General features: G+C 30.0%; 1 protein-coding gene and 1 pseudogene across 2 annotated transcripts; one reads left to right on the top strand and one right to left on the bottom strand.

The window, feature by feature from the left end:
- Positions 1-243: 243 nt before the first annotated feature.
- Positions 244-6,113, top strand: LOC106795085 (auxin response factor 8-like; annotated as a pseudogene).
- Positions 6,114-7,088: 975 nt separating this feature from the next.
- On the bottom strand, positions 7,089-9,078 carry LOC100784902 (oxygen-evolving enhancer protein 3-1, chloroplastic-like). 2 transcript variants are annotated; one of them, NM_001252723.2, is given in 2 exon segments: positions 7,089-7,463; positions 8,263-8,866. In NM_001252723.2, coding segments are annotated over 2 exon segments (570 nt in total). In that variant the 5' UTR covers positions 8,737-8,866; the 3' UTR covers positions 7,089-7,367.
- Positions 9,079-16,058: the final 6,980 nt, after the last annotated feature.

Here is a 16,058-nt window from a genome sequence, read left to right as displayed (position 1 = left end):
AACTTGTGTTTGTTTCCTTCTTCCCTACATTCTTTAATTTCCGCTATGCACTTTTTCTTTACGCTTTACTTTTGTCTAAGTTATTGTTTCGATTCCTTACTTTCTCATAACTTAGTAGTAAAGCCAAATTGAATCTAGTAACATTAAGAAGGATAAGTTTTTTAATTAGTCAAGACTCATTCATAATTAATTCAACCTCACCTTCTTAATTATTCTGAGGCCACTTGATCCAACAGGAGGTCGATGGCAAAGTGGCTCCCTACACAGCTGAAGATGTCCTGGAGCCGGTTCACCAACAAGATCACCGACGAGCCGAGAGGAGCGACGCCGCTCGCCACCGCCATCGAAGCTAGAGCTAGGGTTTCTTCTGAGATTCGAACAGAGAGTGACGATTTAAACTAACTGCGTTTGTGAAAGAAAGGGAAGTGTGGTTTATTATAAATTTAGGAAAACACAAAAGAAAATGTTTATTATAAATTTTTTCCTTAAATGGATTATGTTAAAGAACATACATAAATGAAGTGTGGTTCTATTAGTCTTTCTTCAGTATATTAATAATTATTTTAATATGTTAAAATAATTATTTTAATATGAAAAATAATGAAAATATTGTATGTTATTGAGTTTCTGATTAACTTTCTTAAAATAATTATTTTAATATATATATATTTTTTTATTGTATTTTACTTACACTATTATTTGTAGGTAGAAACTTTTTAAATTTTATCTATATCAATGGACTGTAGGTACAAGTTTAATAGGATTTTACCAACACTAAATAATCATAGATATAATTTTTTGAAATTTTACTAACACTAAGCATTTTTAAATAGAAATTATTTTGAATTTTACCTACACCAAATAATAGTAAGTACAAATTTTTGAATTTTACTTATGACCAACAATTATAGGCATAAGTATTTTTTGACTTTTACCTACACTAATTTATGTGTGTAGGCAAAAGCGTCCGTAGGCACATTGGGAAGTATCTTTGTGCTGAGTCTTGGAGGAGGAACAATCCTAGTTGCAAATTGCACAGTTGCTTCGGGTTGGGAAACATTTAGGGTGAGCTATAGCTTTATATCTTATGAATTCTATTATCTATTCATTAATTAATTACAATTTACAACTGAATTGCGTTAGAAAGTGATTGCAACTTGCATGTTATTTTTTTTGTTATCGTAATGTTAATTACCTGTTATTATATTGTGTATAGTTGTGGAGGATAAACGAGGATAGTTTTAGATTGAGGGTGTTTAACAAACAGTTTGTTGGGTTAGATGGGATTAACGTTGTTGCTGTTTCCAATATTTGCACTTATTCTGAGACATTTCATATAGTTAAGGAAGGTGACAATTCAAGTCGAATTCGAATCAAAGCTTCTAATGGATACTTCTTGCAGGTGAGCCTCTGCGTTTTTACCTATTCTAATATTCTTTCAACAAAAAAATGGAGACATTAAAATACTTCTACTGCCACACACGTTTTTATCTATTTTAATATATATTTTAGGCTTATCTGTGTACAGAGACAATAACAAAGTTAATTTGAATTAAGTAGTTGGGAAAACTATTCAAATCCTCTACTATTAGGCTGAACCTTAGTGAGTTTAGATATTTAATAAGGTTTGATGACATTATCATAATCTTGAAAAAATTAAATAGATAAAAGCAAAAAATTGGCAATGCACTTCAAGAAAATCAAACCCATACTTGCTAATTAATTCTGCAAGTCTTAGTTTGGAGTTTGGACCATCCATGTGAACCGGGAAAATAATGATGAAATTGACATACGACAACATTTTTTATGGCAACCCTACTGCCTATATTATTTTGATGGCAACAAGTTTGGAGTTTGGTACCACACATAATCTAATTTATTTATTAAGATTACTTTACTATATTTTGAAAATATTTCTTGTATTGACAAGTAAAGTTTCATGCAGATTTTATTAGATAATTCGAGCTTGTTCTCTACTCCAGGAGCCAGCATGAAACTTGATCATCTATTAGTAAAAAAAAAATGTTTTAAAAAATGTCAAATAGTAAATATATCAATATATTATATACCGTGACTTATTTATTAATGAAAAATAATTTAATTCTTTAAAAATGGACTTCAATTATATATACTCATAAATAGACTTGGTTTAGAAGCAAATCATTTAACATTATAATAAAAACTAACAAGCCTTGAAATAGAAAAGATGTATGCAGGAGACGGGAGTTAGGGCATGTAGATATAGGCATTTGATATGATATATATATTGGAAAGGGATATAAGAGAGAAATAAAAGTGTTAAAAAACTCTCTTTTCTAAGAATCAAGAGTCTTCATTTTTTTTTTAATAAGCGAAATAATAAATTTTAAGAGTACAGGAGGTACTCTAATTAATATTCTTATACACAATATACACAAGTGTCAGCTAATTAATCAGATTTTGGCCTGCACTTATAAAGAGTGGCCGATTCATGATTGTGAATTGGTGATGTTACCATCATAACTTGGGGAGCTTTTGTGGGTCCCTAACCGTTTGTGACTTGGAATTCCCCTTGCAACCTTGCAGCTATTGTCATCACAAAAATGGTTGGGTCATCATCTTCCCATTCACTCACCTCTAAAACATCAGCAGTCACCAGCTCCTGGGTCTTAGCCTGCAACTCCATTCCACAATTTGCATCATTTACCCTTATACTACAATCCACATATGTGGCAGAATAATAATAATAATATAATAATAAAAATGCTTAATTTACACCACAATCACAATGTTTTCTCAAAAGCTATATTAACACTTTTTTTTTCACCGGTATGTTTAATTAAACTAACTTATAATTCAGTAGCTAAAAGCTTATAAATCAACTTAAGTTTATAAGTTATTATAAGCTAGGAGTTGAGAACTTAAAAAATTATAAATTAACCGATTGAAGGTTAATTGAACTAGTTTGTAAACTGGTCAAAATAATTTATATAAGCTACGTACTAGAGTGACTTATCAGCCACATTTTTGTATCATATTGATGTCTTTTATTAATTAAAATCCATATGATTCTCAATAATTAAATTGGGAATTAGACCTATCAAATAAGAAATTGAAACCACATGTTTAATTAAATTCACGTAATAAGAGAGAATATATTGAAAAGAGAGAGCAAGAGAGTATTTTGATATACCATCATTTCTCATGCAGGAACAAAATTTTAAAGGTGCAGGAAGTTTTACTCCCGTGCATGACACTCTTCTCCTCCAGAGTCAAGACTAATAACAATCTTGGATTCCAGATTACTTTAAAAAAATATATTATATATAATAAATTAATTTCTTTAATTTTTTCTTTTAAAAACAAAGTGAAACTTTTCCGGTATGAAACTGTTTTGGGGTTTCGTTTCTCTGCAGCGGTGCAGCCCCTGAAGCAACCATAAAACCTTTTATGTAATCAATTGGAAAATATTAATTTTATATTCACAGCTCCTTATCACCATTAGATATAAATCTTACGGTTAATATTCCTGCTGTAGAGGCAGTATGCCAGCAGGGGATCCATGCACTCAATGGACTATTCGATTTTTTTTTCTTTTTTGCTTCGTACTATTCGAGTATATTATTTGGACAATGACCACTTGAAATTATACTGATATTATGACTGAAAATACATGAATATGAAGATTATTATTCTTCTGATGAAAACTGGTGAAGTTCATCCCCAAGATTTATGAATGATCTTCTTAATTTGCCCTTCCAATTATGTTGTGATTATTTTTAATTCAATAATCACGTTTTAGTACTTAGTACTCTTTTTATTTCATTTATATGCATGTTGTTTTTTGTACTCAGTATTCTTTGTTTTTTTTTTCATTTATTTGCATGTCTTTTTTGTGGAAAAGAAGATGCATAGACTTACTTGACACCTTCAGAGAGAAAAAAAAAGTATAAATATAATAGATGATATGATTTGAGAAGGAAAAAAAAATATTTGACTAAATATATATAATTTACGGGTGTAAAAAATCGAAACTCTTTTTTTATTGTCCGGGAGGGGGGATATTCTTTCAAGAGACATTTCTTGGGATTTGGTATTCTTTTTAACTATTACCAATCTGCAACAGCCGCAAAATGGCACAAATTAAGGTGTGAAAGATTGCTAGCACACGCCATTAATAACTTTGGAACACAATTATCAATTTCACAACTTTAAAAGATGAAACGAAATCTTTAAACACATCTATCAGCAGTCTTGAAACTTGACCCAAATCTTCACTTCATATTCCAAAGTCCTAAAGTCAATAGTAGAAATTCATAACTAGCTGTCAATGATGCTAAGTTTCATATAGAGAAAAATCATCCCAAGAAGCCCATTCACATTAAAATAATCTTTCAGTAATGGATAGGCACTAGCACTTACTCCACAGTAACTAAATGATTCTTAGTTCTGCCTATTCATTCTATATGATCCTTCAAATTTGAATCATTTTTAACCATCAACTGGTTACAATCCTATAAATCACAAAGATCAAATGATAATAATCAAACCTTGTCTCACTAACAAGAGTTGGGATACACTGTCAAAATTCGCCATTGTGCTTTATTAAAAACCAAATTTCAGAAGTTCAACCAAAAAAATTTCCTTCACCAAAATCTTTCATTCTTTATACTAGACATACACAAGACCACAAACAAAGAAAATTCCTTTCTACTGTCCCTTTTTATAGACATACATCCAACGTATATTGATAAATCCTCTAACTACAAGTTAAAACAAAGTTTGTAGTGCAGGGTTGTGTAATTTTCATCAATGCTTTATACAAAAGTATTTTGTTTCTTAGCCACCTATTTGATCTCCCATTCTTCATGTACATTATAGGAATTAGATTTTCTTTTGTTAATCCGCACTTAGCTGTTATAGTGTCATTCATCCCTTCCCTTTCCAACCAAATGATGTTATTTAGAGCATCTCCTTTCTTTAGAGATGAAGCAACTAATTGGCTCAATTCTCTACGTTTTGTAGGAGCTGGTATGTTGCCCTGGATGCAGCAGTGACTGGAATCTGGATCCAACTTTACTAGAAAATTATCAGAATTTCAGAATCACAAGTAACAAGCTATGTTGGCAGCTGTTTTGCAGAACCTAGGTAGTGGATATCTCATGAAGCAACAAATGATGAATTTTCAATAGCCTTTCCACTATCTTCAACAATCAGGAAACAACAATTCTCCTTTTAACTTCAGCAGCAGAAGGCAATTAAACAATCGGTGTCTTCTAATATGCTGCAGCCACAAGCCTATGTAATGACAGAGAACCTGTCTCAGCACCTCCTTCAGAAACCACATAACATTCAAGAAGTCCAAGCATAACAGCCACCACATACTCGTCAAGTTACGCTTTTGATTCCAAGTGGTCAGCAGTCGGTTCCATCAGAGACAACACTCCAGTGTTCCTCCACCATCATATTCAAAACCAGATTTCTTGGATTCGAGCATGAAGTTCCCGGCTTCAGTTTTCTCCAGACAAAACATGCTTAGTTCACTTTGTCCTAAAGAAAGTGACAATTTCTTGAATTTATCAAGTGGTCAATGCCTCTGGCAGCACTATGTCACATGCACAATATTCTGAAGAAGATTCTGCAATGGCGCTACCAAAATGTAATAATGTAATTCAGATGTTCAAAATCCTACACTTTTCGGTGTCAATATCGATTCATCTGGCCCTCTACTCCCAACCAATGTCCCTGGTTATACCACCCCATCAGCTGACACTAATTTGTCGACAATGACATTAGGGGAGTCTGGTTTCCAGGATCCTCTATATGGTTGTGTGCAAGATTCATCAGAGTTGTTCCAATGTGCAGGTCATGTTGACCTAAAAAACCAGACTCAAACCTTTGGCAAGGCAGGATTTTTAAGTATTCTGTGGATTTTTCACAGGTTTACAAATCAGGGTAAGTTGAAGCAGATGTTTGAAATTGAGGGAAAGTTTGAAAATCCTCTTAGATCAGGCTGGCAACTTGTATTTGTAGACAGGGAGAATGATGTTCTTCTCCTTCGAGACTATCTGTGGGAGAAAGCACTAGTTTCAATTACTCTAGAGTTTTACTTAATGAACTTGTTTTGTGATTGAAATATTCCATCCTTGATTTTTTTTTTTAATAAAACAAATGCTACTATATCTTATTTCACTTGGTTTTTGTTTGTTGACATTTTCTACATTAGTGTGTGTTTTACATGTTGTAGATCATTCATCAATAATGTTTGGTATATCAAAATACTTTCACCTGAAGTTATTCCGAAAATGGGAGTACAAGAGGTAAAGAATCCCTTGCTCCAAGTCCAGGACAAAGGCTAAATGGCCCTGGTGCCGAATCTCAGGACATTGTTTCTGGACCACCACCGACTCACTTGAGTACTGAGATAATTAAACATGTGTTCTTTCAGGCTCCACAGTCAAGAGAATTTTTCAATTTATAAATATAAATAAGTTAAGAAATGTAACAACAAGTTCTATTGTAATTGTTTGATTCTTTTAATTATCATTAATTATTTCTATTTCACTCCACACTTTTCTGTCTTTAAATCAGTTGTGTAAAGAGACACTCAAGTATTTGGGTTCAAATTCTGTCACCTGGAATGAAAGATTTTGATAGAAGAGATTCCACTTGAGCAAAAAGGAGAGATAAAGCAACATATATATTCTCCCAGGTATCACATCCCACTCTTTATTCTCCTTTATTTGTCATCTCTTCCTTTATTTTTTATCCTCTTATGATTGAAAGTTGAAAATCCTAGATTTCCTTCTTTTTTGACAATCTTTTGCTTTTCCAGCTCAACTTCCAATTCTTCGTTAAAGTTCAGAAATCAATTATTTCCATAATCTATTTGAAGACTATCAACTCCACACTCAGCTCCACTAAGCAGTTGTCAATTACTTCATTTTTTCTTCCACACTAACTTATTGACAAGGACAAGCGAGAAGTCAACGATTATAAATATTTAGTGAACAATACACATGTGAATTAAGAGGAAGTGATTTAATCTCATAGTCGGAGCATGAGCAGATAAAAAATTAAGCTTAGATTTCTCTTTATCAAAATTGATATGCTTACAATCGTTCTCTTTTTAAGCTCCTGATCAATGATGACACAGAATCTGGGCATCATTTTTCTGTCAAATATGATTAAACCTTCAATATTATCTAACTCTTAATGATCAAACTCTTAGTCTATAATTTTATATAACAGGGTTTTTCCTTTGTGCAGCCTACTTTTGAGTGCATATCCTTCACAACTCCACTTCTTGCAACAAGCAAGTTAGTCAGCTGTTCGCATAAACTTATCAAGAACAGTTCAATCTCCCATTATCAAAAGACAAGGGATCATTATATTCTGGATAGAATGTCGTTGACAGCCACAACAATGTTCTTGTAACACTGCCAGACTTGGGGTCCATCTTTATCCCTTGCTGCATAATCTAGCTGCGTATTTTTCACCATACATGAATAATTGTCAATTGATAATCATTTACATAACAACAGCAATGAATATTTAATGACATAGTTCTGTCAAAGTTTCAATACAAAACCAGAAATTCAACTTGAATATCAAGCATCAGTTCAACAAATAGATTCCAAGCATCTGCCATTATTCTATTCATATTCATACAATTGATAAAAGATCATGCACGAAACAGTTTTCCTGATCAATAAGCGCCTGGCTATTGATGGTGGATCATCTCTCTGTAAGTATCCAAGTAAAAATGTAAAATTATCAATTTGAATGTAAAAATTGAAAAACTTCATTCGGGCTAATCCCTCTCTCACCCTCATTTCCCTTTTTTCATATGATTGTTTATACATTGTACTTGCTTTTCATAATAAAAAAATTACCTTCATTTTAATCTTAACTATATAATCATACATAGATGTACATGATTAAACAACAACAACAACAACAACAAAGCATTAACTCACTAGGTGAGGTCAACTACATGGATCATACAACGTCATTCAACACAATTAAAAACCAAAGTTTCATAAACATTATTTAGCCTAGATGCCCATGATTAAAATTGAACAAAATCAATCTTGTCCATCTATGTATGAATGTCAGGTCAAGATAAGTTTGTAAAAGCCACTGTTCATTAAAGTCAAAGCACAGTACATAGTATGATTTAAGGATACACATGTGTGAGCCATAGCCATTTATGGCTACGAAATTGAAAATGCACCTTCCACTTTCCTAATGCATGAGGAGGGGGTATGTTGCAGCACTTACTCTAGTTACATTGTTGAAGAGAGTAGAATAGAGCTTCCTTAATTGTGCCCTCTCAATTCCAGGCTTGCTTTGGATTATGATATAAATATCCTTCTTCAGAATTGCTGAGCTCTGTCTCAATGTCTTTTGTGCTGCTCTCCATGACTCTAACTCTAACAAATCTCTAACATGTAACAAATCTTGTGCATGACCCCTCACTCCACTCAATGCCTCTTCAACTGTCATATCAGGGGCCACAAATTTAAACTCAAATGCATTTGCACTTTGAGTCCTAAAAATTCCATTTCCACCCAAAATCAAGGAAGTTATGGCAGCCAAAACCCCTACCCTTCTACTACGGATTTTCAGTGATAATTCCTTATTATTACTATTATTCTGTAAATGCTGGAAAGAAGGTTTGAGTTTGACACAGCATGTGAATGTTGGAAACAAGTGTGTCAAGTTTGGTTGCAAAATCAATGATCTTAACTCCATTGTACTTGTAACTAACTCCTGACGACATCAAACATATTAATTACTACTTCACATGAATTGTTTTATTCCTAAATTTGAAAAAAAATTAAAAAAAGACAGCTTTAATATGATTGAGCACGATTTTTATGATGAAAACAACGTAGTAACAACGAACAGAAATTGAATCGACCCATAACAAATTGAATGCAAAGTTCGTTCCTTTAAAGAAGGGAAGTTAGGAATCTTGAACAGAAAATTAGATAGCAAAAGAGAGAACGAAAATGAAAGTGATGAAAAAGTAGAAAGTGGAAGCAGGTAAAGAACCTTACCTTATCTCAATCAAAGATGAAGCCAAATAGTATGGACGCCAAATTTGCTTTATAATTATCTTGACAAAATTCACATTGATATTAATAAAAATAATTATATTTAAATTATTGAATTAATTAAGATTAATATTTAAATTAATTTTTATCATCTGGGTGTGCTCAAGATTCCCTACCAATATTTGTCTTGTTTTTGTTTGTACAACTTCATACCAATATTATTGTTATAAAAAAAATTATTGTAGATTTTATATGAAAACGTGGAATAGAATAAGAAAAAATGATTCTTCTATTCTATTGAATAGTTCGGGAGCGTTATTTAACTAATGAAAAAAAATATCATTTTAATATTTCAATTATTTTTATTAGAATTAATTTATTTTAAAAAAATTTATAGCAAAATTTTTAATAAATTGTCCTATTTTAATTTTTTAAATTAATATTTTTCTCATAAAATTTCGGGGAACGGGATTTGCTAAATTATTTTAATCCACTTTCATTCAAAATTTGTTAATCAAATTTTCATATTTTATCTAATTATTTATATTCAATATTTTTAATAAAAAAAATAGTTTACTATAAGTTTTTATTAATAGTTTATATTAGACACATACTTTAGACAATTTATACATGTTTTTTTATTATCTTTTCTTTGAAATGTTTGGTATTAATTAAGTCTTGATGTTTAGCCTCTCCCTTTCAAACATAGTGGAGTGCAGTTTGGTAAGAAAAAATCAAATTGGTGGTTAGGTTATCAAAATGTAAACCAGCCTTCTAAGTTCTAACGACATTAAGAATGATATTCCCATCACAAAATTAACAGAATTATTATTTAAATATATATATATATATATATATATATATATAATATTTTCTTATTCATAAGAATTGAATAAAATATTAACAATTTTATAATATTCAGATATCTTGTTGAACTGAATTAGATCTCTATATAATATGTGTGTAAACAATACCCTAAGTGATTTAATTTGCATTTTTTTTTTCTTTAAATCTTTGACCCATTTTTCATATTTTTAGAGTTAAAGAACTAGCTTAAGCCCACTTGAGTCCAACTGCTACAAGTATCTCATGATTTCGATTATGGAACCAAACTTGCTTGACGTATAAAATAAATTTATTTATTGTACTAAGTTAATCATTTTTTTAGGGGAATACTATGTTAATCATATGTAGTATGTTAAACATTAAACAAAATTACAATAAAATTAGGTCTCATCTTTATCCCAATTCCCAAATATATATAGGAAGTTGGGCATCATTCAATTCCCTGTTTAGTTACACTATCATTTTTACCTTTTTATGCGTGTTGAAGATAAAATAAAACGAAGAAGAAAATTATTAATCATAGCTTCAGGCTTTCTACAATCTTCCACCTCACTTCCTTTTCTTTTTCCTCTAATTTTTTTGCCCGAGTTATGAGAAGTAAGGAATTGAAGGTCATCTGTTGACGTTACGTAATCATTGCCTTTCCTTTTGATTTTCTCTGTTGCCCTTCTTAAAATATTGAACAGTAAAAAGTGTATTAGAAGTTTCATTAAACATGCCTTTAACTCTTATTATCTATGATTAATCCAAAACCCCACTACACAAACACCGTCACTTATTTGGAAGATGTGAATTAATCTGAATGCTTCCTTATTAGTAAGAAAAAACTAGTAATGTCTCCTATCAACAATACCAAGCTTTAACAATGTGAAAAGATTGATAGAAACAAACGGGGGAGATTATAAAAGTACAAAACTAAATTATTCTTGTTAATGTCACAGAAACAACATCAAAACCAAATAGTAATCACACTAATTTCTAAGCCAACAAAATCAACTTAATCATGTCTCACACAGTCACGACAACTTTCTTCCTAGCCATGCTTGGTCTTACAATTCTCACACTTGGAGGGGTGCTAAAAATTGAAATCACAATCGAAATTTACTGTTTACGTGCACACTTAGAAGGGACTTTCAACAAATTTAATGATGTTTTATATTATTTTTGTTAAAAAAAAATTGTATCAAACATTGCACTAATATGCTTCCTTGGCTTAAATGACAGCTGGAAGGGTTTGGCGTGAGTGACCCACAAGACAAAGATGCATGTGAACGCCAATCCTGCATTTGACTTCTTTCCACAACATACCCTCTTTGTTTTCTTCGGTAAGAAAAAAAACTATAATTAACAAGAAAAATGTTATATATGAACCCATTATGTTATTTAATAGCTAGAGTGAGAAAAAAAAATAAAATATATATATATGATAAGATTTATGATATGATAAAAAGAAAAATAAAAAAAAAATGAAAAGTATTAAAATAATAAAATATTTGTATATCATTTCTCTTTTGACATTTTTTTTAAATACTCTCTTTGTTATTCACTAAATTTTATTAAAAATCACAAATTTAAGTGAGTTTTATTTTTTATTTAATGATTTTTCTCGTAATTTAGAGATGAGACTAATCAAAATTAATGATTTTTAATAATTATTCAATTAATCATAAAGTGTTAGAGAAAAATTGCCAGAGAAAATATAGTTCGCATTCATCATAAATAAATTATATACACGTTAATTTTTCTTTGAAAGTTTTTATATTACATTTTTTTTACGAATTGTTTTATAGTACATTTGTCATGCTTGTGAACTTGTGGCGTATATATTCATAAGATAAGATAGTGTAATCATGTTCAACAAATTTTCCAATATTAGTTTAAGACTTTGCAATCAATAATGTTCTACAGTCTACGAATATAGTATAATTATTATTACTATTAAACTCCTAATACCATCATTGTCAAAATTTCAAGATAAATGATCTTTTTAAGGTTGCAAGACAGAATGATACGAATATAGTATATCCTTTTATTCCCTTCGCACTATATATTCATCATTTATAATCTTTAGTTTTTACGTTGAATGATTTAACATATATTTGGCCATACAATTTGCTTTCGAGGAATTTTTGTTTTATTTTTTCATAAAAATATACAGAAAAATATTTTATCGCAATAAGTTAGTTGAAACGTTGTAAAAAAAATTTGTCCCAGTCCCATGAGAAAAAAAAATTAAAAAAAACTATCTCCTTACTTTTCATTTATTTAAAATAAAATAAAATATGGTAATACTTTTATATCCTTGCGTGAAGTGATTTGTTCCCTGAAATCATGCATTCCAAAATGATTGCTTCTTTTTTTTTTAATCAGAAAATATATATATATATATATATATATATATATATATATATATATATATATATATATATATATATATTAAAGAAGGATACAAAGGATACCCCAACCTATATACACAAGAAACAATTGGCTGAAACCAAAGGGATTCAGCTACTTGGTTACTACATATAACACATCACCTATTAATGCAAGGGTAGTTTGTTTTCTTATACATGGATGTGTATCAAAAACAAAATAATGGGCTTTTTTGCGACAATGAAACTTAGGCTATTTGACAAAATCAAATGAAAATATAATTAGAAGTTGAAAGTTAGTAGTTAAAAGTTTTTAAACTAATTTATTAAATCATAAGTGTTTAACAAAATTAAATGTTAAAGTAATAGAAAAATGTAAAATAACATAATGATATATTTAAAAGAGATAACAAGAAAACTAAATAAATATTTTAAGAATTAAAATAGAATAAAATATAAAAAAACTTGAAACTATCATTTTAAAAAATACTATTTAACATTTCAAAAAATATTAAAAATTACTTAAAAAAATTATTTATTAAATAGTGAAATAAATTTTTCAACTAATAAAAAAAATTAAAAACTAGCTCAAATAACTTACCAAATATAATCTTACTTTATTTAATTTAATTGGAACATGTGTGATATTATTCATAAAAATTTGATTGCCTGAGGTTTTCTAAGGTTTTAGTTTTACTATTAGAAACTAGCATAATGAATAGAATCACAACGTCGTGGTAAGATTTGGTGCGCGCCTTAAAAGTAAAATTTTTGTACATGTTGCAATTTAGTTGTTTGGTATTTTTATAAGTTTTTTAATACATATATAATTATAAGAAAATAAATAAATAATTTTTTTTCATAAGTTAATATCGATTTATGTACTTCAAAATTTATATTACCTTTATAGTGGTGGTTAATAGTTGGGAAAGTGTACTATAGGCAATTTGATTGATAAGCTTGGCAATTGCCCCCATGATCTGAACTCTTCGAGCTGCAAACTAAAATCGCATTTTAAGAACGATATAAACAACTACAAGAAAGAATTGGATGCTTATAGAGATCGTCAAGACAAGGAGATAGTGAAGAAATTTAATCAGCTTAAAGATAGACTTACCAATTTGTTGGTGCAAGAGGAAGCTCTCTGTAGACAAATAGCTAAAGTGTCTTCCATGTGAAAAGTTTTTAATAGGAAGCAGAGGAACAAAATTGGTAGATTGATGAATAAAGATGAATTTTGGGTTGAAAACTAGATGGGCATTAAATCTATTGCTAGACATTATTTCACAAAATTGCTCGAGAGCCAAACACCTGACTTTGAAAGGATTATGATTCATTCCAAACAAAGTTATTAGACACTAATAACTTCAGTTTGATTGTCTTATTTAGGATGGTTGAATTCAAGCAAAATCTTTTAGTATGCATTTAGATAAGTTGTCAAGGCTTGATAGGCTAATCCAACATTCTTCCAGCATTTTTGGGATATACGTGGTGTGGAATTTTATCAAGTGTGCTTGTATTGGCTTAAGGAAGGTGTGCTTCCACCAAATGTTAGTGGACAAATATAATAGTTATTCCCAAATGGAAAAATCCCAACTTTATGAATGATTTACTATCTATTATACTGTGTAATATTGTTTATAAATTTCTCTTCACAACTTTGACAAACAAATTTTACAAAGGTTATCTTCAAATGTATTTTTGAAGAACAATCGGTGTTTGTTAAAGGATATTCTATTTTGGATAACATATTGACACTTCAGTCAATTTTTCAAATCCTGCATCAGTTAGAACCTTTTATAGGTAGTCATTTTTGAGACTTCAACAATCAGCCATGTTTGCTTCTAGGAGCAATAATTATCCCCACAAATTAGCATGAAACTTTTCAATGTATTTTGTTCTTACTCACATGTTTCCCAAATAATTTCCTAGAAGGTCACTCATCCCATAATTACTTCAAGCTAAACACGCTTAACTATGTAGTTAATAAGTGATAGGCTACTGAAAAATAAATGTATCTTGTTGATATAGGTAATACCAATCAATTTTTTTAAGTCATCCTCAACTATATAGTCTTATACGTGCATAGTCTTTAGATTTCTCTTTTTCCGGTGTTATTCGTCAAGGTGTTACAACTATGATGAGTAAATGGGAGTTTGATTAGAAGTGGATCAAATGGATGATGCTTTGTGTCAATTATTTTAATCATTGAATATTGGTTAATAAAGAAGTAATAGGGCTTATTACTCCATAGAGAGGTTTGTGCCAAGGAGTTTTACTCTCCCCTATCCTATGTGCAACATGTCTCTCATCTCTGGTAAGGAAATCGGAAGTAAAATGTATATTCATGGAACAAAGGTATGTTATGGTGTTTTTATTATTTCTCACTTTCTTTTTAGAGATGAGTCATTCCTTTGAGTAAGATTATTTTTGAAAAAGGATAAATGTGTGAAAAAAATAATATTACTTATTTTATTTTTATGAATTTAATTTATTACAAATATTTTTTATTGTAATTTAATGTACTTTTATACTAATAAACAACCACAAGCATTGAAGGGATCTAACTCAATTGATTGAGTATGATGTGTGAATTATTGTAAACCTCTTGATATTTGTCTTTGATTCCCATGGATGAAAAAAACAATCACGAGCATGTGGATCAATTGGTGTGAAATTATTTTAGTTTAATCAAAGATATTAAGTTTAAGTTTTGAGTTTGTAATTACATTAAATATTTTTAATTTTTTTTGTCACACATAATAATCTTAATTAACAATTCAATATACTTTTATACTAATAAACAACCACAAACATTGAGGGGGTCTAACTCAATTGATTGAATACGATGTGAATTATTGTAAACCTTTTAATATTTGTCTTTGATTTCCATTGAAGAAAAAAACAACCACGAGCATCTGGATCAATTGATTTGAAATTATTTCGGCTTAATTAAAGATCTTAAATTTAAATCTTGAGTTTTTAATTGGATTAAATATTTAAAGAAATTTTTTTATCACACATAATAATCTTAATTAACTCAAACATAATTGTTCATAATGAAAAATACACATAATTAAAAAAATTACCAATAAACAATTAATACAACGATTCAGCTGCAAGTTACAACTTCATTCAAAAGAAATATTTCAGATTTCACTCTACCCAAATTTTAACTCTCTTATTATAGCACACTTGACTTAAGACATGTTTACAAAAGCTATTTTCCTACAAATAATCGTTTGCTTTTTTTTTTTCTTTCTAAAGTTTCTTAAAACAACAACTATGTTCAAATAAACTAAATTAAAACAATAAAAATATTAACATAATAAGAACAAAATACACACTATTGGAAAAAAAAAGTAAGATAAATCATGTTCATGTATCTGCTCCATTCTCCATGCGTTGAAGCAAATGGGAGAAAAGTGGTTAAGGTATACACTGCTTTTCAACGATGATAATCTCTTTCCTTTTAACTTTTTCTTCTACTTATTAGTTATTACCCTTCACATCCATTTGCTTAGCACGCGCTTACCCTTCTCTTCTCTCAGATATTTTTTTGAAAAAAATATTTAATAATAATAATAATAATTATTATTTTTATGGTACTAATATTTTTTTCTCTCTATACTCCGTACTCCTGACAGCGACCGGTGAAGGATGGTGGCACATGCCTGCTGTCACATCACTCCCAATCAACGGTAGAGATTTTCAGGTACGGAGAATCCAACGGCTAAGATTGCTTCATCAGCCCATAACCCTCTAACATGGATTTTCTCTCTCCTACGCTTTCTCTCTC

Source organism: Glycine max, chromosome 11 (assembly GCF_000004515.6).
Source record: "Glycine max cultivar Williams 82 chromosome 11, Glycine_max_v4.0, whole genome shotgun sequence".
NCBI lineage: Eukaryota > Viridiplantae > Streptophyta > Magnoliopsida > Fabales > Fabaceae > Glycine > Glycine max.
Note: the sequence above shows the minus strand (reverse complement) of the source record. Positions and strands in the feature narration are given on the sequence as shown.

Excerpts from the sequence above, each read along its gene's own strand:
- LOC100784902 (XM_041006410.1), bottom strand. The coding sequence starts at position 8,736 with ATGGAGTTAAGATCATTGATTTTGCAACCAAACTTGACACACTTGTTT. Across the intron at positions 7,725-8,262 it reads TCTTCAACAATGTAACTAGA|AGAGATGATCCACCATCAAT; the intron begins GTAAGTGCTGCA and ends GGATACTTACAG.